This window comes from Emydura macquarii, unplaced genomic scaffold, assembly GCF_026122565.2.
Source record: "Emydura macquarii macquarii isolate MOO-44397 ecotype Brisbane River unplaced genomic scaffold, CSIRO-AGI_Emac_v2 contig_2680, whole genome shotgun sequence".
NCBI classification, from domain to species: Eukaryota; Metazoa; Chordata; order Testudines; family Chelidae; genus Emydura; species Emydura macquarii.
Genome location: NW_027132817.1, coordinates 15,157 through 41,564, shown reverse-complemented (window position 1 = coordinate 41,564; position 26,408 = coordinate 15,157). Strand labels below are relative to the sequence as shown.

The following is a 26,408-nucleotide window of genomic DNA, read 5'->3' as shown; positions in this document are numbered from 1 at the left end:
GACTATGATGGTTCTACAGCATCTCCCTTCATGTCTCTGAACCTGGAACTGTGCCATCTTCACGGATCTAGCGAGGACAAGGTGAGGGGAGTTGCTGCCTGGCTCTAAGCCATGAGGCTATTCTGAAGGGGCATGAATGCTGCTCAAGGTATCAGTAACTCCTATGCTGCACCTTCCTGCCCCGTGCCCCCCTGGGAGAAAGAGGATTCTCAGACATGCAGGCAAAGTGTTGAGGTGGTGGCTACCCTTGATGTGGGCCTGTGGTCAGGCAGCACCATGGAGGGTGCAGCACACAGCAGGGCTGCAGCTCCTGTTCCCTGTGGAGTTTTTCTCCTCTGCAGCCCTGCCCTTCCCCACCTCTCCTCCCATGAGAAGCCTTCGAAAGAAACATAGGGTCATTCTCCCCATTCATGTAGGTTGAAGCCTGGATTCCATCAGGTAGCAGTGGATGGGGGTGGGAGAGAAGGCTAAGGAGGCAGCAATCCTCACTTCAACACTGTTCCTACACAAGCCTGCCAGTGTCTAGTTCCTCTGTCACTAGAGCCCCAAAGAATATTAATTATTATTCTCCAAACTTTGGGGAAGGAAGATCTGTGAGCTCAGTTCCAATCAAACCACTCTCAGTATAGAGGGAAGGGGTAGTAGACTAAAGTCCACTGCTCTTCAGGAGTCCCTAGTATTTAATAACCAACCAACCAGAGCTGTAAAATAGTGAACCATGCCCTAGTGCAGCTCCATGGTGGTAATTATTAATGGGCTTTGGGCAGCTTTGGTAATATAATTGTAAGACACACTGCAGTCTTTCAGCTCTGCAGCCTCCTAAGGCAAAGCTCCTATTCAGTTGTGAACATTGAGGGATCAGAACCCTTAGTGTTGCTGACTAGCGCTAGTGCAGGTAGATCTTTCAGCTTCATCACGCAGGAATAAGTACTGCTTAGCAGAAGTAAGGGTCACAGAATCGGGCCCCAAGCGACAGTTTTGGGTGCAGCACTGGTTTGGAATGTTTGTGTCCTGGTTCAGGGCTGAGTCATCCCTGTGAGTGCTCCTCTAGTCTCTGTGGGCACTTTTCCATGCGACAGGCCTATCCGCACTCCTCCCCGAGCTGAACTCTGTGGTTCACCCCGCTGTAGACTGGATCACCAGGCTATAACATGCACTGCTCCTACCAACCTGACACCCCCTTTGCAGCCCCTCCAGAATGCACCCCTCAGGTGACAGGTTTCATTACCTTCTCCTTTCTTCACCTATGCTTAGACTGATCTCAGCGTGGCAGCCCCCTCTCTTTTGAACTGTTCAGGGGACAGGCCTGATTGTATTTGGCACTTGTAAGAAATGTCCCTTCAAGAGCCTGTCAGCAGTTAATTAAAGTGACTCAAAAACAGGGTCTCTAAAACAAATGAATTTTTGCACAAAGATACACAGCAAGCAGGGAGAAGGGTATTAAACAATAGTCACTAGGCAGCTGGCCTCATCTAAACATTACCCTTTCTTTGCCCAACTACCTCCACCTCTGGGCTGCGGGGGGAGACTTTCCTCTTGCAGTATTTTCTCTCACCGCTCCCACAGCAGCTGCTGCCACTCACACCCTTCCATTCTTTAATGGTTTAGTGCCCCTTGGCTCAGAGCTGGGAAAAGTTTACCTGTTAGTTTGGTTGCAGCCAAATGGGTATTTCCCAGTTAATAGCTCCCCTATTAAGCTCCCCTTAAGGACCCTACGGATTCTCTTTGATGATGCCTTATCTTTGTCATTGTTTTGTTTGCTCTTTATTTCCCCCCCCCAACAGGGTCATTTGATTCAATTCCGGGCAGTCAAGCAGGATAACATCGAACAGGTAAGCTGAGGCATAGATATTAATTAAAAATAATACAGCTAACATCTCATTCTCCACAGCTTGCACTTAGCAGGAATTTGGACAGTGTTGCTTCCTGTACTTAGGATCAAATCCTGCTCTCATGAAAAATCAATGGTAACTCTTCCACTGACTTTAATGGGAACAGGATTTGGCCCTCAGTACACATGGTGGCCAAGGGCTCCTAGTGGTGCAAGGAACTCTGGGACAAAACAAAATGCATAGAGTTGTCCAGTTGTATGGCTTGGTAGGGTTGTGGTTAGGCCCAAGGTGCTTAGGCACCTCAGTAATGAGACCATAGACAAACTTGGATGGAAAGCATGCGGAGATAAGACTCCTGCACAGTACCTGTATGGGACTGGTGCTCTCCCCTACTAAAGAAGCTTTCCCAGGTGGCTCTTGGCACACGGCTACCTTATGGCAAAAATGAGAAGAGAGCACAGCAGGCAGGGGTCAGGCAGGTTCAGACTAAAGTAACACGGGGGTTACTTCTTAAAGCAGGGGCACCCTGGAAGTTTTTTTCCATATTTAGTGGGAAGGTACTGAATGAGCTCGTTTCAGTTTGTTCGTTTGATGGCAGTGTTAAGTGGGGTTGATAGCCATTAGGAATAATTTGCAGAGAGTGCTAGACACTTAGGCAGAAGCATGGTGAATATCACAAGAGGCTTTATCATCTGAAAAGTCATTACTGCCTCCGTGCACACAACTCAGCCTGACCTTCAGTAGGAGCCTAGCTGCCCTTCTGCCTTTGAAACCCCTCCCCGCCCCCCGGGTCTCATCATTTTCTCCTGTTTAGTAAAGGTTGCAAACCTTGCAGTCGCCACATATCAATATAGAGAGATCAGGCTCTCAGTCCTGCTATGAGGTACTTTTCTGACTATACAAGAATTAACAATTTTTAAAAAAGCCACGACAAATATTGAGTAACTAACTCTAAGTCCAGTAGAATTTACCTAACAAACCTCCCCACAGCCAGAAAAGCTGCAATGAACTATTGAAGAACTCATGTTTGTTCCAGTACCTCTGCCCATTGTGAAGGTCCGGCCCGGCGCTTACCCACTGCTCCAGCCCCACAGCCCAGTGCCGGCTCAGACAGGGCAGCCTAACCCTCCTGGCCGGCCTTCATGACACACAAGGGGTGGGGGCGCAGAGGAGCACCCCCCACCACCTTGCCCATCGTGAAGGGCTGGCCTGGTGCGTCCCCCTCCCCGCCCCACACTTACCTGCCACTCGAGCCCCACAGCCCAACACTCACCCTGGCCTGGGAGGAGGTGCTGGGCCAGCTGTTCACGATGCATGAGGGGGGGAGGCGGCGCTGAAGGGTGCCCCTCAGAGCCTCCTGCATTTCCCGCCTCCTGCACATTGGTGAAGGGCCGGCCTGGTGCCCCCCGCAAAGGCTGGCACCCAGGAGCCTCCCCCTACCTCGCCCCTTGGTATGCCACTGATGTTATTGATAGTAATAACTGTTCTTTTAAGAAAAAGGGGAGTTAGTTGTGATGAGCTGGAGCTGCTGCTGTTAAAGTCTGATTCCATTTCCTTTAAGACAAAACAAGACAAACACACAGAAAAGGGAAGAGAAAAGAACAGCAAAGACAGAAAATGCAGCTTCTGTCTGGACCTGACTCTCACTTACAACCTCACTGTTGGAAAAACACAGGCACAACACAGGGTCTGATCAGTCACTTTCAGACATGGCAAATTCGTACCAGCATTGGGCTGGAAAGAGGGCTTTGCTTTTAGCAGCCTCTTTCTGGTCACAGGCTCACAGCAGTGTTGCAAAATATACAGTCTTGGCCAGCTAAGCCAGACTCTTATTAGACAGAAGGAAAAAAGGAGCGAGAGAAAAGAAAGAGAAGAAATAAGGTAGGAAAAGAAAAGAACACCGTAGGTGGGGATGGGAACAAGAGAGACAAAAATCTCACATCCCAGGTGGTGTTCGGGATTCAGCTGGAGCTGGTGGAGGTGACAATATTATCTGGCTCCCTCTCTCTGGCCTGATCTGGTCAAGATCTATTTTAGGATTGGGATGGAGAAGGTGCATGGTCCCAGGAGATAGTGGGGGTGGCAGCCATGCTGGTAACACTTGATTCTTTTTCTTCTCTTGTCTTTTAGTCAGCCAGCATTGTGGTAGCCAGCTTTTCTCCCCAATATCTCTTTTCAAGGACCCTAAAAGGGGATTGATGGGTGGAATAGCTTGTCTTTTTATTATTTTGTCCACCAGTTGGGCCTAATTTTTGACACCGTAATTTTGGTTCACTGATTTTTCAGTTCCCCACTTTTTGGTTTATCAAGCATGGTTTTTAACACAGTCCTTAAGTCAGTGGTTCCCAACCTTTTTGGCTCGAGGGCCACAAATGTGATTTTTTTACAATCCTGAAGGGCCACCACTCTCCACCAGCAGCCCTCTTTCCTACCCCACTGCCAGAGGGAAGGAGTTCAACAAGGAGGATCTCCCGTCCAGCCAGCTGCAGCAGGGAAACTGTGTGCTCCACCTGGGTCCCTAGGCAGTGGTTCCCTTCTGCAGCCAGGGGGACGGGAGATCAGTGCTTCCCTTTTCTGGCTCCAGCAGGGACCCAGTACCTAGGGACCCAGGTGGAGCACTTTGCCATGCTCCCTGCTATAGTGAGGGAGAGGGAAGCGCTTATCTCCAGTCCCCTTGGCTGCTGCAATGGGGTCTGTACTCGCAAAGTGCTCCCCATGGGTACTTAGACAGCGGCTCCCTTCTGCAGCCAGCGGGAGAGGAACTGCAGGCCACTCTGAAAGACCCCGCGGGCCACGGGTTGGGAACCCCTGCCTTAAGTTATATCAGTCAGGCTTTTTGTTTGGATTAATTCAATCTTTCTGTCTTGTTGTACCTTTTTTAAATCAATATTTGTTGTATTACGTTATTGTAATATTTTATAAACTAACACTTACTTTTGACAGTTAAACGTAGTTAGTTACAATTTGTTGGCCAAACTATTACAACATTGCCTGGCAGCGCCTCAGACCCTTCCAGAACATAGCAGTTACAAGCTGAAAACTGACACCACTGAGAACCAAGCAACAAAACAAAAACATGAGAAAACAAGGAAGTGCACATTTAGGGTAATACCTCAGGAATTCACTTCACTTGTGAACTGAATTAAATCTCAGTTAATTGAAATAGAAATTAGACAGAATATTGTGCCAGTTCCAACACACGCATACTATTGCTAAGCTGGCACCCACCCCTAGTTCCCCCCAAAGGTCATAATGCTCCGGCTTCTTGCCCCTCTAGGCTGTTGAGTCTCCAGGACTTGGCCACTTGCACTTAGGTGTCATCTGCTGGCTTACTGCAATATGTATTATAAATGGGCCCAGTAAGACAGAAAGTAGATCAGGAGCATCTGTTCTCCATGTCTCAACACAAGAACAAGGGAACCTTCAATGAAATTAAAAAGTGGCAGATTCAAAAGTAAGAAAAACACTTTTTTCCCCACACAACATGTAATTAGACCGGGGCACTTATTATCATAGGATGTTGAGATCACAAATTTAGCAAGATTCAAGAAGGACTGGATAATAATATGGATAATAAGACTATCCAGAATTATAATAGTTAATACTAACACATTTTGGAAGGGATACTAAACCAGAAACCTCATGCTTCAGAGTTTAAACCAATCTCTAACTGTTACAGATCAGCAGGAGACCTAATGTGCGGGCACAGATTCTAACACCTTCCTCTGAAGTATCTGAGGTTGGCCACTGTTGGAGACAAGATGCTGCACTAGTTTGACTTTGGGTTTGTCGACATGGGACATCCAGGAAAGTTAATCCGAATTAACTACTGGTATCAATTTGAAGCAGATTAGTTAAATCGCATGCAGCCCCTTTGTGAATACCCTCATGCAGAATTCAAGTAGCCATAATTCATCTTACCTTAATTCACTTCCAAAATGAACTGAACTAAATCATGTCCCCATGTAAACAAGCCTGATCCAGTATGACAAAATCTATATATATAAGCTTGCGGTTAAAATTTTGTCCCCGTTATTTTTAGTAAAAGTCATGGACAGTTCCAAGACAATAAACAAAACTTCACGGGAGCCCTTGACCTGACTGAGGCTTTTACTAAAAATAACCAAGGGGGAGGAGGGAAAGGGTGAGGAAGGGGAGGAATGACAGCTCGAGCCCCTGGGACAGACTGACAGCCCAAGCCCCACTGCCCCGGCCAAAGCCACTGACAGCTGAAGCCAAAAAAGTCACAGAAAGTCTGGTAAAGTCACAGAATCTGTGACTTCTGTGATTAAATCATATCCTGAAAAATGCTCTTTGAAGGCAATATGTTCCATAGCCTTCAGTGACTAAATTCCCTCTCTTGATAACCCCAAACACTATAAAGAAGTAAGCTTTTTCTATTTATATTACTGTTGAAGAATAAAACTACATCATATGCTCGTAGAAAGCTGGCTTCTCATGCACCTCCAAAAGAGTGGAGGGAGGAAAGGCTGCAGTTTGCAAGTGAGCTGATGTTTCATTCTGAGGCTCTCTGATTGGGACCAAGATCAAATCAGGCCTATTTCAGATAGTTTGTTTTTATCAAAAATCATCAATGAAACGTTTCCCTTTTTCACTTTAAGAAATGGTGCCACTTCCTATTTTAGGGTTTTAAAGCAAGAATAAGCAACATCCCCACAATTAAGAAGTTCCTACAGTCTGGCAGCTAGAGGAAGCCTCTGCCTGATGAAAAACTTGCAGTGATTGCAAACAGAGTTTTTAACAGGAAATAATAGTTGGGTTCCTTTTAGTGTGGTTATTCCGCTCCTCTTACTGTTCTAAACTTCTCTGGGAGGGAACTGTCATTTGCATTTTCTATAGTGCTAATTACATACTAGACACTTAATAAAAATACCATATTAACTGATGCAAGTATCATGTGAATGTAAATCAAAATATTTATTTAAACTGTTATATGTACATGCAAGAAAGGTAAATCTATGATTAGAACATTCTCCACAAATATTGTGTGAAACAACATACTGTAGAAAGCATTTTGAACAAAATTACAACTCAGTAAATATGCAGTATCTAAAAATCAGATAATACATTCAGATTTCAAAAAATATTGTTTCCTCATGCTTCTTGTTTCAATTTCCTTATGATGACAGATTTAGATAAAAGTTGATTTAAAGAAAGGAGAAACAATCTGTGTTTGAAGACAGAGTAATGGTGAAATATGCAATTAGTAGGGACCCATCTAATTCCCACTGAAGTCAATGAAAAGACTTCTCAATGTCAGGGACGTAACAGAGGAAATGGACTTGTCTATAAACCTAATTCACTTATCTAGAGTTTTAACCAGAGTTGATTTTTAAAAACAATAAAAAAAATTCACAGGAAATCTTTGAAAAATTTTACCTCTCTTTTTTTTTTTTTTTTAGAAATTTGAAACATATCAAAATGTCAGTTTTCTGAGTGTCAATTTTTTTTTGACCAACTCTAACTGCTTTTAAAAATATACACCACATTTTAAAAAATAATTTGATCAATTTTTTTCTCCATCAAAAAATAAAATCAAACTTACAATTTTGAAAATTTTCACAAGCTCTCATTGTAACACAATATACCTAGTTGAAGTTCCATGTTATGTTAGAGACTTTAAAAGTACTGTACCATACATACATAATAAAATAAACTGAGGATATATTTACACTTCTATAAATCAATCAAACTATGTCTATATTAGAGAGCTCATCATGTCAATAGATTAGAGAAAGTTTATTTCCAATAAGTCATTGAGGGCTTGAGCCTGTAACCTTTATCACTTAAATAGTCCCTGTCAATGGAACTATTTATGTGAGTAAGGACTGGAGACTGGGCAGTTGCAGATGAGACACTCCCCTTGCTGGAGGTCTTTGGATTTATAAACTTTCAAGAAGATTATGCTAATTTTAATAGGTTTTTAAAATGCTACAGATTTTTGGGCCAGATCACTGGGTGTATTTGAGCCCTCAGTGCTGCACCACTGTTCTATTTTGGCAACAAAAGCTTGCTAAGTGGGCCAGGAAGGATCAACCCACCCAAACATATGCAGTTGCATATAGCTGGTGTATAGGCTTGTATAGCACATGACTTCTTCATAGACATGAAGGAGGGCAAGGGGGTGTGGTCAGGTGGAACTGGATGTGTTGATCCAGAGCAAGTTGTTTGGTGCTTTGTGACCATCACAGGCAGACATACCTTAGAGAAGTCCCTGGGCTGTCCTAACACACAGCACATGTTAAAGAGTATACACAGAACAGCACAAGTGGAAGCATTACATGCCAACTTTGCTCACCAGCTATGGACACTTGTTCTGTGTATTGTGGGTGAAATTTGCCCTGGTCAAGAGGGCCAGAACAAGTCTATGCACCACTTAAATCCAAGTTATGCCTTTCGTCTGAGCACTTAAGTAGGCCTCAGGCCAGCTCTTTATGAGTATCTGAGGAGCTGTCCCTCAATAAACATTAGATAAGAAAAACTTGTTTCCTTCTCTCCTGTAAGGATTTGTGGGAAAAGTTAGTAAATGAATAGGCGACCTGGTGGACATTGCATATTTGGCTATGTGAAAGGCTTTGCAAAGTTCTCTTATACAAGGCTGTGATGGAACATAAATAACTACAGAGAAAGCGATAAAGTCTTGTTTTAGAATGAAAAATGACTAAGCAGTAGAACTCAAAGCGGAATAGTGAACAGCTGCTCCCAAGGTGTAGAGAAGCTAACTGTGGGCTGTCTCAGAGACTGCCATTGGGACTAGTGTTAGTTTAAAATAAATAATTGAGAAGAGGAAATGGAAGGGAATTACTGAAGCTGTCTGCTGATTGAAGTGTCAAAGCTATAGAGCAGGGGTCCACAGGTGGAGCCATCCTTTGCGATGACTTAGAAAGTTTCTTTCTCTCCCCACTTTCCCTAATGCCATGGCCTGGCACAGTTATCATGTCTCTATTTCTTTCTCTTTCTTCCCCCATTTCTTCCATTCACTTTTCCTTCAACTTATTTTTCCCCCTTGTGTCATTTCCCCTTTGTGCTCTCTATATTTTTATTCACTTCCTTATTTCCATGTGCACCCCACACACCCTGGGTACCTATGCTCGGAGATGACATTCACTGGTCGCTCTCTGAAGCCAAGAGTACACCCCAGACTTCTGCTTTCATAGCTATGTCAGTCAAGGATGTGAAAAAGTGTGATTCCTGACCAATATAGTTGTGTGGGGAGGAGTCCTTAACGCAGACAAAGTTATACTGGCAAAACTGTGCTTTTATCAGTATAGCTTGTTTCATGGGGGGCTATAGCTTTACTATATTGGTGTAAAGTTCAACTTTGTCAGTATAGCTGTGTCCACATCAGGAGCCGGTATGCTTATACCAGTAATGCACTCCTACTTTAGACATAGCCCTATAGCTAGAGTTTACATGTGGCCAGCAGCATTCGTACCTGATACAAGAGCAGAGATTAAGTGACTTTCCCAAAAGCATGCAGAGAGTCTGTGGCAGAAATGGGAATTGGACCTTGGTTTCCCAAGTCCTAGTCCAGTTTCCTATCTTTCTACGCATTCAGTTTGATGTCCAGATTCTAACATTTCACCTTAAATGCAAGCAACAAGGCCAAAAAATTGTATTGCATGGAAACTGCGGGTAGGATCCTAGACAAATTGAATTTTTTTCCATTTATGACTCATCTTAAAGTTTGTAAAATAGGCCTTATTAATTAAAAACATGGGGCCCATTTGTCACAGAAATTCCACATCTATTTTTCATGTCCAACTACCATGAATGCATGTGCAAATCAGATTAACTGCATGTGTGAATGTCAGAATCTGACAATCTGATTTTTAAAATCAGACCCAGGTGTCCCACATTTCTTATACATTGCAGCAGTGGGAGGACAAACCTGCATTGCTGTTGAAAATTCAGATACGGGGGCCAGAACACATTGGTTTCATTTTTTAAATAGACACCATCAACTTGAAATATAGCCAATTAAAATATCTCCGGTTTTCTAAATGTTTTCCCCCTGTTGCTGCCTGAAAGACCCATTCAAACAACAGGAGATACTGACTATGTAGTTATGTAACCATGAAACTGACTATGTAACCATGAAACTGACAGACTCTATATGTAGTCAAGTAAACAAACTGAAAAGAATAGAGAAAGATATTTTTCTCTGTCACCCATGGTAATTTTATAACTGTTGTAGTTACAGCCACATTTTAAAATGGCAGTGTAACTTTTAATTGGTGGGTCTCTTTAGGAAGTAGGGAGCTTTTCTTTCCTGTTAGGTATGAGAGTGACTCCCCCCTGAATAGGAGGAGCTCCAAGCTCTCAGAACTTGAAGACACAACTTCTGCTCTCCTCAGTTACGGAGGAGACGAACTCAGCCTGGATCAGGACGTGAAGAAGATTAGTACTGAGGTTCACATAAAAAGAAATTACTGTTTGATTTATTGGCCTCAGTGAAGCTACTTTTGAATATATTAGCATAACCGTTGGTGGTGGTAATATAAAATCTTTACCAGTGTTTCATTTGTTCCAGGGCATGCCAGGGCTGAGCCCCAGCACCTCTAGGCTTGGAAGTTCATAGCCCTGACACCTCTGGTCTTGCCACATCAGTTGTGAAAGTAAAAAAATTGCTTGCACCTCTTTCATTATAAATTAAGCACTGATCACTACTATATTTAGCCTGCAGCAAAGGCAGTTCAAATGCTGTTTGATTCCTATACTGAAGGACAAAAGAAGGGAAAAGGGACAATTTAAACACGAAATTAATCCAGAAAATTAGTTCAGACTGGAATAAGGTATGTTGTAAAGTGAGGCCAAACAGTGAGAGCAAAAGCCAAAGGAGAGGGGAGGAAGAAAGCAAGAGAGATGATAAAGTTCAGAATTGCAATGAAAACCTGGAACTTAAAGATGATTTCCTCTGGATCTGAACATGAAAGTTGGCTGATATAGCATGCTGTGCTCTGCTCTGAACTACAGTGGCTGATTGAAGAATACTGAAAACCTGTTTCCCACCAGAGGGGTGGATGAAAGTAAAACCTTCTGCTGCTTTATACTGGATGCAGACAATGTTGCTTTTGACAGACTTAACTTTATTCCCTGATTCTTATATAGTGAAATGGCTGCTGCAGAAAATCCAGTGAAGACGCAGCCACAGAGCTCATTGAAGAAAACAGAATGCTTTTGGACAAAAGCATTTAAAACATTTTCTGTCATTTTGTACATAGCCATGCACCATTCTCATCTTGGTTGACAATAAAACACACATGAAACTTTCCACCAAAAATGGGGACTGTACATTTTGCTTTCGGAATCACTGGTGTAAATTCAGTTGATTAAAGTTGATGGAGTTATTCTGGATTTACAAAGATGTAACTGAAAGCAGAATTTGGATGTCTAGGTTTGACTTTACTCTGGTCACATTCAGTGCCACACTGTTTGTTATTACTTGGCTATGTTAAATGATCCCTAAAGCTTTTCAGTCCATTTGTTCTGTTTACTTGTACAACGCACAATCCTTCATGAGGATTGTACTTCATATATTTGATGTGGATACAAGATTACAACAGGGTATCTGAAGAAAAGGGTCTTTATTCCACAGTTGTGGTTTAAAAGCACTTATGAGATCTTTGGCTTTCATAGTAATGCACACTGTATGTTGTTGCAATGTGTGTTGACATGATATAAAGGGCAAACAGTATTTATTAAATATGATAACATATCAGGGAGTATCGGCTGTTGCCAGCTGTACAGATAGCAAACTGCCAGCATGCACTAAACAATCTTTACGTGCAAATAACTACAAAGTTATAAAATATCTTTCTTATGGCTAAAATACCATGAGCTGCCTCAATTAGTTATTTGCTTTAATAAAAAGGAGGTGATGATTTCTATTTTATGTTTACTTTGAATATAGTCTTAGTACCAAGACACAAAACTGAGCTCTTGGTTATATATATTATGTTAAATGCTTTGATTCTTAGAACTGTTTAAAAGGCTATTGTCAATATGAATTATTTTTAAAGGGCACTCAATCCAAAACTTGACTTAAACAGTATGAATGAATATCCTCAGGGGGAAAAGAATGCATGACGCTTTTTAGTTTTCTTGCTGGTGTTTATAAGGGTCTATCCAGTAGGAGTGAGTGGATGGGCTTGAGAAGAGGAATACCATCAAACATGCTCAAACCCATCCTTTCTCCCTTCCTGTTCGTGTCCTACAGTGCACTATGCCTTTAAGAGCAGAGATTTCCAAACAGGAACCCATCAGAAAACCCGCCAGCCCTGGAAAGGGTAGACATCAAGAATTCTTCAATGAACCTAGCTATCATCTCTTGAAGGCATGGATTTACTATAGCAATGGGAAAACCTCTTCCATCCCTGTAGTGTGTATGTTACAGCAGCATACTTGTAGCACTGCAGCTGTAGTGCTTGTAGCATAGCCAAACTCTGAGTAAAAGGCGCTCAGGAGAGCTGCAGCGGCCTGAATTTTCATTGCGCGGTAGACATTCCATTGTAGCAAAAAATCATTTTTGTTCAGAAACATTTTCTTTTGCTAAATATTTGTCAGGGAAGCAGAAACAAGGAAGCATGCCTGGGAAACCCAAACTTACCTACTTCAATGGAAGAGGACGAATGGAATCAATACGGTGGCTGTTGGCAGCGGCTGGGGTGGAGGTTAGTCCAAAGAAATGCAGTTGCTCCCAAGGGATTGAAAAAGGTGCTCTTGTTTAGACTCATTCAGGATTAGCCATGTTTTAGTCTGTTATGCTGGTGTATTATTCTGTGTTTCGGGCTCATTGTTGGGACAGGGTTGCTTCCTAAAAAAAAAAAAAAAAGCTGCCTGAAATATAACCATGTAACCTTCTACATCTTTCCTTTTCCAGTTTGAAGAAGAATTTTTGGAAACAAGAGAACAGTATCAAAAGTTAATAAAAGGTGAGAGTGCAGACTGGGGGCTTGTCTACGCCCACGGTTGACCAGTTTAGCTAAAATTGGGTTTTACATCAGTTTTGTTAAAACTAGCACAAACCCCTGTGCGGCCACACTTAAATCTGTTCACATTGTATATCGATTCATAAATCTACAAGGTGCTAAGCATCCTTCACTGCCACTGGAGCCAGTGAACATTGAAGGAGCTCAGTACCTTACAGGATCATGCCCCTGGTTATTTTTATTAGATCTATACTATAGGGGCACCCAAAAGCTCCAATTCAAGTTGGGAGCCCCATTGTGCCAGGTGCGGTACAAACACAAAAGAGGCAATCCCTGCCTTGAAAGGCTTATAGTCAAAACCCACAAACAGATGAAGAATAGGGGTTTGGAGAGACAACATACACGCAGATTAAACTTGTGAAGAATTGGCCCAGCTTTGTTAGCTATATAGAATCACAGAAATGTAGATTGGGAGGAGACCTCAGGAGTCCATCTAGCCTAGGCCCTGCACCAAGGCAGGACCAAGTAAACCTAGACCATCCTTGACAGGTGCTTGTCTAATCTGTACTTAAAAACCTCCAATGACAAGGCTTCCACATCTTCCCTTGGAAGCCTATTGAAAGTTTAGCTACCCTTATAATTTGAAACTTTTTCCTAACATTTAACCTAAATCTTCCTTGCTGCAGATTAAGCCATTACTTCTTGTCCTATTATCAGTGGACATGCAGAACAATCAATCACCATCCTCTTTATAACAGCCCTTAACATATTTGAAGGTTGTTCTCAGTTCCCCTCTCCATCTTCTTTTCACAAGATTAAACATGCCCATTTTTTAAATACTTTCCTTATAGGTCAGGTTTCTAACCCTTTGATCATTTTTGTTGCCTTCCTCTGGACTCTCTCCAATTTGTCCACATCTTTCCTAAAGTATGGTGCCCAGAACATGTACTGTAGCTCTTTTATTTAGGATTAGTGGCAGGGAGAAAGGAAGAGGGTAGGAAAATAAAAGACACGGAGGAGGAACAGTCCATTTGTCACATGCCTAATCATGATCAGTAGGCTGGGTTTCACAGGTAAATCTTAATGAAGGATTTGAAGGAAGAAAAGGTAGTTGCTAATCAGATTTTTTCAGGGTGTTTTCCCCATGTTTAAGAGTCAGCATGGGAGAAAGCACAAAGTTGCATAAAGGTGAAGCTGACTTGTAGGAGTTAATGACTAGGATTGCTGGTGGAGTGAAGATGCGAGTTGAGATCACAATAAGTTACTGCATCAGCTAAATAAGATGGGACTAAGTAATGAAAGGCCTTAAAGATAAGAAGCTAATATCTGATAAGGGGGACCCAATGGAGGGACTCAGAAGCAGTCGAAGTGGTCAGAGCATTATGGTGACCCCTACATGCCTAGGGTAGCTACCTGAAAATGCCAAGGTCAGGGCACACTACAAAAGGAGAGCAGATTCTCCCAGCACTGATGGGTGACACTGCAGTCAAACTTCCCAATCAGCCACAAACAATGCTTCTGATTCCCTACACTGGTTATCAAGAAGCTAAAACAAAATATACACAGCCCCCTTTACTGCATTTCAGCCCCTGGCTCCGAATCAGCCACTAGGTCCAGTAAAGAGAGAAGTTATTTAAAACTCTATGCTCTTTACCAAAAAGGTTCTCTTCACCCCAAAGGGTCAGCCACATTACCAGATCAATATAAGTTTGGCTCTTACCCAAAATACCACGCTGCCAGCCAATCCTTCAGTAACTAAAACTAAAGGTTTATTATAAAAGGAAAGAAGAAACTATAAGAGAAATGTTAAATGATTAAAACAATCAGATACATACAAATGATTGTAAAGTCCATATATATCAGGTTTCCAGTAGAATTGTGGCATTTGCAGGCTTGTATAGTCCCTCTGGTATACATCCAGTACCCAGATGGGTCTCAGCTCTTTGATTCACTGTTTGATAAGCCAAGAAGATGATTTGAGCAGAAGCTCTCTGAATAGACTGGAGGGAAGCAAGGTTGCAGTAGTCAACATGTGGGATGAGGGCTTGGCTGAGAGTTTTGGATGTATAGTCAAAGAGGGAAGACTGAGTTTAGAGATGTTGTGTAAGAAAGAGTGGCAAGAATTAGAAATGGCTTGAGTATTTGGATCCAGTGGGAGGGCAGGGCCACATTACAGTTGTCAACCAGGTGAGGGGCCCAAGTGAGTGGGAGAATGGCGGTGAGAGGGGAGGGCTTGTGGAGGCAGATCAAGAGCTCAGCTGAGTTTAACCTTTTGTTAACCCTTAACCATTGTTAAGCAGTGAGTTAAAGATGACAACTAAACATCCATGAAGAGATGGCAGAAAGACATGCTACACTCCTAGATTGGTTGAGGGGAGATAGCTCATCAGCAAAGCAGCAGCATACCGTGCATCTCCAGCACCCAGGAGCCAAGCCTGCATTTGCACCCTCCCCCCACGCAGGCCAGGAGGGATCCTGGCACCAATCCCCAGCTGCCACGGGGAGAGATCTGTGCCTGCGGGAGGGGGGTGAGGCCCGGGACAGGAGCAAATGCAGGCTTGGCTCAACTGGCTCCCCCTCCCTGCCTGCCTCTCCCACTCCAGCCCCGCAGCCCGGTGCCGGCTCAGACGGGGTGGCCTCACTCCCTGGCCTGGGAGAAGGAGGCCGGGCCGGCCTTTCATGATGCACGGCGCAGGGGGGGGGTGCAGGAGGCTCTGTGGTATGCCACTCCAGCAGAGACAGAGATTGTAAGTCATCAGAATCAAGAAGTGGAGTCTGGAGGCATAGGGCTTCCCTTACAGGTTATGGGACTGACTGGTATAAACTCCTTTCCCCTCCCGTACCCCCCAAGATTTTTTCCCCTCTTACTGCAACCTTGGGTGTGGCTTTTATCTTGCACATTGTAGGAAGTAAGAACAGGTTTGAATTTGTCCCCTCTTGTTAGTGTTCTGATCCCACCTGTCACTCATGTATTTGTTACACTGAAGGCTAAAAGAGGGCTGGTACATTAGGTATTATTTGAGACTCGGAATAGAAATGAATGCTCATGAAGGAATGTCTGAATAACTTCCCATGTTGCAAGAATGATTCTTATCTTAATGCACTGAGCTCAAATGCTATACTCCCTGAAAGCAGACATGTATTTACCTTATAGGAAGTGTTTACAATTAAACATATCCTATTTTCTTGGTATAGCTGTTCAGTGTTGAATGATATGACAGTTGACTGCAGGCTATTGTTTCAGTGGCCTGGGTGTGTAGGGATTTGTCCAGGTAAGAAGGTATGTTTGAATAGTTTTGTCAGTTACAGATTAGGCACCTGTGGGTACGCCTATATAGCAAAAAAAACCCGCGAAGTGAGTCTCAGAGCTCGCATAAACTGATTCAGGCTGGTGGAGCTCACACTCTGGGGTTAAAAATAGCAGTGTAGATATTTGATCTCAGACTTGAATCCAGGCTCTGAAACCCAGCGAGGGGGAAAGTCTTGAGGCCCGGGCTCCAGCCCAAGCCCAAACGTCTACACTGCTATTTTTAGCCCTGCAGCAGGAGCCCTGGGAGCCCAAGTCCGTTGACCAGGCTCTGAGAATTGCTGCCGTGGGTTTTCTTTTACTGTGTAGACGTACCCTGTGTCAACTATTTTTTAAATTAACAGAACTTTTTTTAACCTTAAAGTGTTTTGGGTTTGGTATTGTGTTCGCAGCATACACACAGAGAAGTCTGATAAAAACATGCTCTTGCTGCAAAGTTGCAATGTAACGGTACTTTATTTCTTAGAATTCAGAATAACACACAAGAACCCCAAACCAGAAAGAGACAAAGCAGGCTGATCCCTAAAACAGAGAAGCAGAACTCACCCCACCTTACCCTAGAGCTAAGACAGTTGTCTGCAAAACTGACTCTAATCTCATGCTTCCTTATAGACTGCCCCCCCCTCCACTCCTGCGAGTCAGAGCAAGAAAACCCTTAATCTCAAAGGGATAGTGTTACATTTTTATTTTGGGCAAACATTTAGACTGGTAACTGTCCAAACCTGTGCAAAGCTGAGGAGGGCCAGCAATTGCCGGTCTATCACAAATCTCACTTGAGCTGATAGCGTGTTATGGTCATCAAGGATAAATTAGGCCATGTCTACACAAGTGATCTTACAGCGGCACAGCTATACTGATGCAGCTTTGCCGTTGTAAGCTCACTCGTGTAGACATTCTATGCCAAGGGGAGAGAACTCTCCTGTCGACATAATAAAACCATCTCAATGAGCAGTGGTAGCTATGTCGGCGGGAGAAGCTCCCCTGCCAATATAGCACTGTGCACACTACTACTTACGGTGGTGAAACTTATGTCACATGGGTGTGTTTTTTCACACCCCTGTGCAACATAAATTTCGCCAACAAAAGTGGTAGTGTAGACACGGCCTTGGTACTTTTGCTACTAAGGCCTGGTCGACAGTTAGGTTGACCCAGCTACATCACTCAGGAGTGTGAAAAATCCACGTCCTTGAGTCACGCAGGCCTAGGCCCTTGACCTAATCCTTGGTGTGGACAGCACTAAATTGATGGAAACATTATTCTGTTGACCTACCTACCACCTCTCAGGGAGCTAGATTACCTACAGCAATGGGAGAACCCCTCCCGTAGGCCTAGGTAGTGTCTACACTTAAGCGCTACAGCGGTGCAGCTGCATCAGAGTTTCAAGTGTAGGCAAGTCCTTAGAAACTAATCACTCTCAGTTTATTAATGCTCAGTGCACTGACCTGCCAGCGAACTCTTTGCAAGTGGTTAGGAAATCCAGCTTTTATTTTAGTACAGATTTCTGGTGGGGAAAAAAAACCTTGGCCCTTGCATAACTGTTAATGATTTTTTAAAATTATTATTAATGAAAGGGCCTCTGGTAGAAAAGGACATTTTTCCTAAATCCTTATTTATCCCTTAATCTGGTCAGATGAGCTCTTGGGAAGTCATAAGGACGCACAATCTTTATATACATGTTTACCAAAAATGATTATGTGGACAATCAGTTTTACACAATTTTATTGCACTATGAAATTAAATGCTTTGCAACAACCAAGGGACCTTTTTTTAATCTTAGGCTACTGACATACTTTGATTCTGTGCAAACCAGAGCTGACACCAAACTCTTGTTAAAATGATCTTTGCTACCTAGAAGAAGAATGAAGTTAATGGATTAAAATCAACTAAAACAAATAAGAGGGACTTAGAACAAATACTGTCTATTAGTAGGTGCAGCAGCATACAGGCCTACTTGGGGCCTAATCCTGTGTCACTTAATTCAATGGGAGCTTTGCCATTGACTTCAGTGGGGGACAGAACCAAGCCCTCGAAGCACAGTCTACATATATAATGTAATTAACATTTAAATTGGAAGTGCTTCAGGGCAGGGAACATCTCTAAGTATAGACTAAACCTGTACATGTTTATTCTTTCCTGCATTGGTATTTTACTGCAGGAAGTTTTAGTATAATGGCAAACGTTGAAGATCTCCTAAAATACAATCAGACTTGACTTAGATATTTGTCTCAGTTCCAACATAATGATGATGCTGTAGCACAGGTGCTTCCTACAGTGATGGAAGGGATTTTTCCATCACTGTAGGAATTTCACCTCCCTGAGCGACAGTAGCTTGGTCGATGGAAATTCTTCCATTGACTTAGCTGTATCTACACCAGGGGTTAGAGTGGCATAGTCATGGCACTTTGGGCTGTAACGTATAGCTCTGCTGACATAACTTTTAAGGATAGAGCAAGCCTAAGTTGTTTTACACTTCTTTTATTTTCCTTTCCAAAGATGGAGCCCTGCTGTTTGAGCAAGTACCATTGGTGGAAATTGATGGGATGAAGTTGGTACAGACCAGAGCCATTCTCAGCTACCTAGCTGCCAAATACAACCTCTATGGGAAGGACCTGAAAGAGAGAGCATTGTACTGTAACACCCCCTTTTGCTTAATAAATGACAAAGAATATCGATAGTATTACCAGTTAAAGTTTATGTAATACTGTAAATTGAGTATGAAAGGGTGAGAAAAAGCTGTTCCACAATAAGGGGCAAACTCTCTAGCCCTGGAGGGGTTTTAACCATTGTTTCTGAAATGGTGTTTCATTGTTTCTGAAAAGGATAAGGCCCTTAGTGTTATGGGGTTCTGTTTTTGTTTTGTATTGTGTTTCGCTGAGCACATTGGGTAGTAAAGGATTTGAAGTATTTATTTATTTATTTATTTATTTTGCTATGGATGAAGCTCCTTTAGTACAGGCAGAGCAGTCATAACTTGTTCTGTGATACAGTGCTTTAATGGTTTTGCTGCCCTTACCTGACAACAGTGGTTCTGTGGATGAAAAGGACTTGAGTCTCCAGGGCTGTTCATCCAGAATCTTTGATAAGCAATAGGTTTACTTTAACAGCAAAATTAAGTGAATAAGAAGTACCACCCACAAGAAGAACTTTGCTTGCCTGTCTGCATTGACATTAACAAGGGAACAAGGCATGAATGTAACAGTGAATTTTAACAGCACTATAGTATAACACAAAAGCTGATTATACAAACATTAGCTGATCATAAAGAAATGCTTTTAGTAATTTGCAAGAAAAACCTAAAATAATTTGAACATGCTTTCTTCTGTCCCCTCCCTCCAGCATTGACATGTATGTGGAAGGAACAGCTGATCTCATGGGAATGATCATTACCTTTTATTTCACTCCGCCTAAAGAGAGGAACCTTGCCTTAATCATTGAGAGGGCTACAACCCGATACTTCCCTGTCTATGAAAAGGTAAGTGACAATGAGGCAACAGTCATTTCATTACATATCATTGAATGAAGACATACAATGGAGGCACTAGAACAAATAGCTGTGATTACAATGAATAATATTCTGTTGCCAAACTGAACAAAAGGAATTGAATAACCACTCCCCCTATTTTAGATAGATATCTGAAAAAGGCGTAGACCTGTCATTATAATTGCTCAATGTTCTGAATGATTTGTAGTTTCTCAGCTGCAATTAAAGTTATTGGGAATTCCACAGCTAAATCCCAGTGTATTACTTTCAAACTGCACCCCTAATCACCTACAGCAAGACACAATAGACATATGGGATAGGAGTTTCCTCGTATGGAAGTTATTCCATATTCCTAATAATTTTTGTTGCCATTCTCTGTACTTTTTCTAATTCTAAGATATCTTTTGTGAGATGGGGCAACCAGAACTACACACAGTATTCATGGCGTGGATTTATCGTGGATTTATATAGTGGCATTAAGATATTTGCTGTCTTAATATCTATCCCTTTCCTTACAGTTCCTAACATGTTAGCTTTTTTTATTGCCACTGAACATTGAGCAGATGTTTTCAGAGAACTGTCCACAATAACTCTAAGATCTTTCTTGAGTGGTAACAGCTAATTTGGACCCCATCATTTTGTATGTGTAGCTGTGATTATGTTTTCCAATGTGCATTACTTTGCATTTATCAACCTTGAATTTCATCTGCCATTTTGTCACCCAGTTTGGTGAGATCCCTTTGTAACTTCCCACAGTCAGCTTTGGACTTAACTCTTTTTAATAATTTTGTATCATCTGCAAACTTTGCAATCTCACTGTTTACCCCTTTTTCTAGATCATTTATGAATATGATGAACAGCTCGAGCCCCAGGACAGATCCTTGGGGGACCCCACTATTTATCTCTCTCCACTATGAAAACTGACCGTTTACTCCTAGTCTTTGTTTCCAATATTTTAACTAGTAACTGATCCATGGGAGGACCTTCCCCCTTCCCGCATGACTGCTTACTTTGCTTAAGGGCCTTTGGTGAGGGACCTTATCAAAGGCTTTCTCAAAGCTCAAGTACATTATATCCACTGGATCATCCTTGTCAACATATTTTTGACTCCTTCAAAGAATTTTAATATATTGGTGAGGCATGATTTCCCTTTACTAAGCTGCGTTGACTCTTTCCCAACAAATCATATTCATCTATAAGTCGGATAATTCTGTTCTTTACTATAATTTCAGCCTGGTACTGAATTTAGGTGTACCAACCAGTAATTGCCAAGATTGCCTCTGGAGCCTTTTTTAAAAATTGACGATAATGGGGGGCAGAGTGACAGCAGCTGGCTTCACCTTGTGAGTATGCTCAGTACAAGCCAAGCAGCAAATCTGGGGGGGGCACCTGACTCCACGTGCCCAACCATGTGTCACCTCTAAAAATTGGCATTATGTTAGCTCTCTTCCAGTCATCTGGTACAGAGGCTGAATTAAGCGATAGGTTACATACCACAGTTAGTAGTTCTGCCTTTTCATATTTGAGTTCCTTCAGAACTCTTGGATGAATATCATCTTATTGTTTAATTTATCCATTTGTTCCAAAACTTCCTTTATTGACACCTCAATCTGGGTCGGTTCCTCAGATCTGTCACCTAAAAAGAATGGCTCGGGTGTGGGAATCTCCCTCACATCCTCTTCAGTGAAGACCGATGCATTTAGCTTCTCTGCAACAGCTTTGTCTTCCTTGAGTGCTCATCTAGCACCTTGATCCTCCAGGAGGCCCACTGACTGGTTGTCAGGCTTCCTGCTTCTGATGTACTTTAAAAAAAATTGCCATTAGTTTTTGTGTCTTTTACTAGTTGATCTTCCAGTTTACTTTTTGGCCTCCCTAATTATATTTTTACACTTGACTTGCTAGAGTTTATGCTCCTTTCTATTTTCCTCAGTAGAATTTGAATTCCAATTTTTTACAGGATGTCTTTTTTTCTCTATCCACCTCTTTTACTTTGTGCCTTAGCCATGGTGGCATTTTATTGGTCCTTTTACTTTTTTTTTTTTTATTTGGGGTATACATTTAGTTTGAGTCTCTGTTACGGTGTTTTTTAAAAGTTTCCATGCAGTTTGCAGACATTTAACTCTTGTGACTGTTCCTTTAATTGCCATTTAACTAGCTTTCTCATTTTTGTACAGTTTCCCTTTCTGAAGTAAAATGCTACTGTGTTGGGTTTCTTTGGTATTTCCCCCCTCCCCCCATAAGAATTTAAATGTAATTATTTTATGGTCACTATTACCTAGTGGTTCAGCTATATTCACCTCTTAGACCAGATCCTGTGTGTCACTTAGAACTAGATCAGGAATTACCTTCCCCTTGTGGGTCGCAGGATTAGTTGCTCCAAGAAGCAGTCATTAATGGTGTCTAGAAATTTTATCTCTGCATCCCGTCCTGAGGTGACATGTACCCAGTCAATATGGGGATAATTGAAATCCCCTATTATTACTGAATTTTCTGTTTTTGTAGCCTCTCTAATTTCCCTGAGCATTTCACAATCACCATCCCCATCCTGGTCAGGTGTTCAGTAGCCTATTTCTATTGCTATACTTTTACTATTCAAGCATGGAATTTCTATCCATAGAGATTCTATGGTACAGTTGGAATCATCTAAGATTTTTACTATATTTAACTCTATGCTTTCTTCCACATATGGTGCCACTCCCCCCCCCCCCCCCCAGCACGACCTATTCTGTCATTGTCTGGTATTACCGTGTCCCATTGATTATCATCTTTCCACCAAGTTTCTTTGATGCCTATTATGTCAATATCCTCCTTTAATAACAGGCACTCAAGTTCACCTATCTTAATATTAAGACTTCAAGCATTTGCATATGAGCACTTATAAAATTTGTCAATATTTAGTTATCTGTTTTCATGCGATGGAATTGAATGGGACTCTTTCATTTGCCTGTTTCTCTTCGTTTCTACCTGAGCTTTATAAATTGCTGTCTTCTCCTCTTTACTAGGCTATAGAATAACTCCTTTTATATGTCTCTGTCTGAACTACGTGTTCCTCCACACCTGTAGGCTTTCCCCCAGTCCTTTGTTTAAAAGCTCCTCAATAACCTTTTCAATTTCACATGCCAGCAATCTGGTTCCATTTTGGTTTTGATGGAGCCCATCCTTCCTGCATCGGCTCTTTCTTTCCCAAAGGGTCTCCCAGGTCCTAATAAACCTAAGTCCCTTGTCTGAACACCATTGTCTCATCCATGCATTGAGACCCTGCAGTTCTGCCTGTCAAATTGGCCCTGTGTGTAGCATTCAGATAATGCATGGAGGTCCTGGACTTTAATCTCTTATTTAGCAGCCTAAATTTGGCCTCCAAGGCCTCTCTTTTGCCTTTACCAATGTCACTGGTACCTACATGTACCACAACCACCATCTCTTCCCCGGCACTGCACATAAGTCTATCTAGATGTCTTGAGGTCTGCCACCTTTGCAATTCACCATGCAGTTCTCATCACAAACCCAACTAGCTATATTTCCAATAATCAAATCCCACAGTACTAATACCTGTTTCTTCCTAATAATTGGGGTCCCTCCCCCAGAGGGCTATCCTCAGTGTGAGAGAATACCAGGACATTACCTGGAAAGAGGATCCCAACTAGGGGATCATTTCCCTCACTGCATCTTGATGTTCTCCTTGCCTGAGATTTTCATCCTCCTCAACAACACAGAGGCTGTTGGTCTGGGCATGGGACTGCTCTACTGTGACCTGGAAAGACTCGTCTCTGTACCTCTTGCACCTAGGTACAAGAATTCAGACTTTTTCTATTGCAGCTATTAATGCTAGGGTTTTGTATTTGGGGGGGAGACGGGGGTAAGGATTTGCCAAAGTACTTGAGTTGTTGAGGAGTACAAGGGCCAAAGAATCACTTAAGGGCTTCTGAAAATCTCACCCAAATGCTTCATGCAAGATTGTTACACAGAACGTGACACTTTCAAAGTATAGCAAGGTCACACTGAGCTCAATTGTCAGTATTTATCCAGTGTATGTCTCCTTCATACCCATAACATTTGTGTTCCCTTGTATTCTGTAGGCTTTGAAACAACACGGACAAGAGTTTCTTGTTGGCAACCGATTCAGCTGGGCAGATGTACAGCTGCTTGAAGCCATTTTAATGGTAGAGGAGAGAGAGCCCACTGTGCTTTCCAAGTTCCCTCTGTTACAGGTAATTCTGTTACTAATGCTCAACCAACCAGAGAACTGTGCAGTCCAAAGACTTCAAGATGAGCATTTAACAAAAGTCCCTGGGCTGTTTTTGACCTCATTAACATTGTGTAAATCAGTTGTAAGCTCTTTGGAGCAGGAATTGTAATTTTCTGTATGTTTGTACAGTACCAAGCACAATGGGGCCTTGATCTGGTTGGCCATATAAATGTTATGTAATAATAATAGAAGTCTATAGAATCAAGGTGTTTAAGTTTGGCTACTTATGTAATGAGCTTTGTTTCTTCAAAACTAGTGCGTGAAGTTTATATTTATGAAGTAGCTGGATGTTGTTTCCTTGCTCTTAGAGCTTCTGTTGTTTCTCATTTCAGGCTTTTAAAGCAAGAATGAGCAATAAACCTACAATTAAGAAATTTCTACAGCCTGGCAGCCAGAGGAAGCCCCAACCTGATGACCAATACGTGGCAACAGTGATGGAAGTTTTCAAAAAAGACTAAATGCCAGGTTCCACTAAGAGAGGTCATCAAAATCCCTGGAAAATCTAAAAAGAACGGGGCAGTTTAGATGATCAGCACTACCATAATTAAAAGCAATTATATTCCAATGATAGAAAATAGTATCTAATTACTCATGCTGTTTGAGTGGTTTTTTTAATGAGCATCAAGGCCTCGATAAAATATGAAAACAACAGATCATTTGGTACAGTGTCTTCATCTTCCTCTCCATTGGGTAGGAAACTGACATTGTTGCCATTATCAGAATATAAATAATAATAAGAAGAAGAAGAAGCTTGTCTCTAGATTCAGATAGGTGTTAAAACCTCAACTCTGGAGCAGGAGATAAAAAAACTCCTATTGTTATGACCCCTTAAAGACACTGACCTGTAACTTTCTAGTGTGGTATATACTATATACACAGTTCTGAACCTATTAAGCAATAATGGGCCAGAATCATCTTTGGTTTACAGTGGCTGCAGGGTACAGTCCCAGAGTATACCCCACTGTGTGGCACTACAGTCACCCTGCCGCAGTTTCTTCTAATCCGCATAGATTCTTATGACCTTCAGCATGGTTCATGCTACAGCAGCGCAGCTGTGTCACTGTTGTGCTTTGCTGTAGGCACTACCTATGTCAACAGGAGGAGTTCAGCACCTGCAATCCACCTCCCTGAGAGGCGGTAGCTAGGTCAATGCAAGAATTCTTTCGTCAACCAAGCGCTTGTCTATACTGAGGGTTAAATTCACTTAACTACACTGCTCAGGGGTGTGGATTTTTCACACTCTTGAGCAACATAGTTAAGTTGACTTAATTCTGTAGTGTAGACCAGGTCTGTGTCACAAAAGTACGCACCACTTTGGATATCAAAGTCCAAACAAACACAAAACAAAAGTCTCCCACTCCAGTTTTAGGCTTGGTCTCCACTAGAATTTTATGCTGGTTTAACTACTTCAGTCAGGAATATGAAAAAATCCACACCCAAGTGACATAGTTAAGCCAATTTAAGTCTCCGTGTAGACAGCACTAGGTTACTAGAAGAATTCTCTCAGGGAGGTAGATTAACTACAATAATGAGGAAATCCCTCCCATCAGTGTAGGTAGTGTCTACACTGAAGTGCTTCCCCTCAGATCTTTCCTAGTCCCAGTCCTGGGCTCAAACTTCTTTTCTTTTGAAACTGAGTACTCTCAGCCTTACCTCCCACCCCCGCCTTTCCTGGGGCTATTCTTCAGTGCTGGCAGGCCTCCCCAGCCCACCATGGGCCTGTCTATCCCAGGGGATGTCTCTTCTTGTTGGGTTCTCCTGAATCCAGACTCCCCCTTCCTGAACTCACAACTAAGCGGCTGCTCTAATTTTCCCAGCAAGCCTGCTCTTAGTCACCTGACCCTTGTTATACAACCTCATTCATCTCCTCCATCTGGGGAGGCAAACTAAATCTGGCACAGGTGCGACTGTGCCCTAATCCCCTTGAAGGGCCAGCTCACGCTGTGACAAGCAACTTCTGAAAGCATTGACCACGGTGTAGTGCCGTCTGGGGACACATAATCCAAGGCGGCGGGGGGGGGAAGGGGTTGTGGCAGTGCAAAGCAGGGGCCTTCACACAGGGCCAGGGTAGCCCCAAAAATGGGCAGCGAGTGATGTTCTGATTTAGCCCATCTCCTCAGCAGACTCCATTAGTGACACTTCTGGGGAGCCTTTGGTGGAATTAAGGCTTTCTTTAACTAGCAGAACTTCTGATGGAGGGCAGGAGTGGGAGCACTACCTGTCCCCCCTCTAGGGTGAATACTTCTGCAGCACAGGTTCATCTTCTCCAGCTTTTTCCTACACCCATGAGAACCAGAGACTTACCATTTGTTGGTTGGTTGGTTTGGTTGGGATGGGGGGTGTTGTATTTTCTTGGATTTTGAAAATGAAAGCTGTCTGCAGGAGTTGGGGCTTTAAGACAAATACCAAATATCACAAGACTCATGATAAAATCACCAGAGCTGGCAACATGGAGATGCATTGGGACTTATTTTTATTCCTGTCTAGGTCTTTTTCCACCTTTTGCCTCTTCCTGCTAATAGTCTCTGTTTGAGCAAACGAGTTAGTATTTACCCAAGAATATTTACCCAAGCTTTTTAGAGTTAATATG

The 26,408-nt window shown here is 42.5% G+C and overlaps 1 protein-coding gene and 1 long non-coding RNA gene across 7 annotated transcripts in view; one reads left to right on the top strand and one right to left on the bottom strand.

The window, feature by feature from the left end:
* LOC137164594 (uncharacterized) overlaps positions 1-26,408 on the bottom strand; it is a 43,018-nt gene that overhangs the window by 15,311 nt on the left and 1,299 nt on the right. The window lies entirely within an intron of this gene.
* On the top strand, positions 1,625-24,987 carry LOC137164592 (glutathione S-transferase-like). 6 transcript variants are annotated; one of them, XM_067565452.1, is made up of 8 exons: positions 1,625-1,666; positions 1,785-1,832; positions 12,420-12,526; positions 12,736-12,787; positions 18,585-18,717; positions 19,428-19,563; positions 23,649-23,780; positions 24,151-24,987. In XM_067565452.1, exons 3-8 carry the CDS (start codon positions 12,440-12,442, stop codon positions 24,274-24,276), a joined length of 666 nt encoding a protein of 221 aa, XP_067421553.1. In that variant the 5' UTR covers positions 1,625-1,666; positions 1,785-1,832; positions 12,420-12,439; the 3' UTR covers positions 24,277-24,987. The 6 variants fall into 6 exon arrangements, with proteins under 6 accessions (XP_067421553.1, XP_067421556.1, XP_067421557.1 ...); XM_067565455.1 differs by lacking the exons at positions 1,625-1,666; positions 1,785-1,832 and adding an exon at positions 3,697-3,713; XM_067565456.1 differs by lacking the exons at positions 1,625-1,666; positions 1,785-1,832 and adding an exon at positions 3,698-3,713 and having other exon boundaries at positions 12,425-12,526.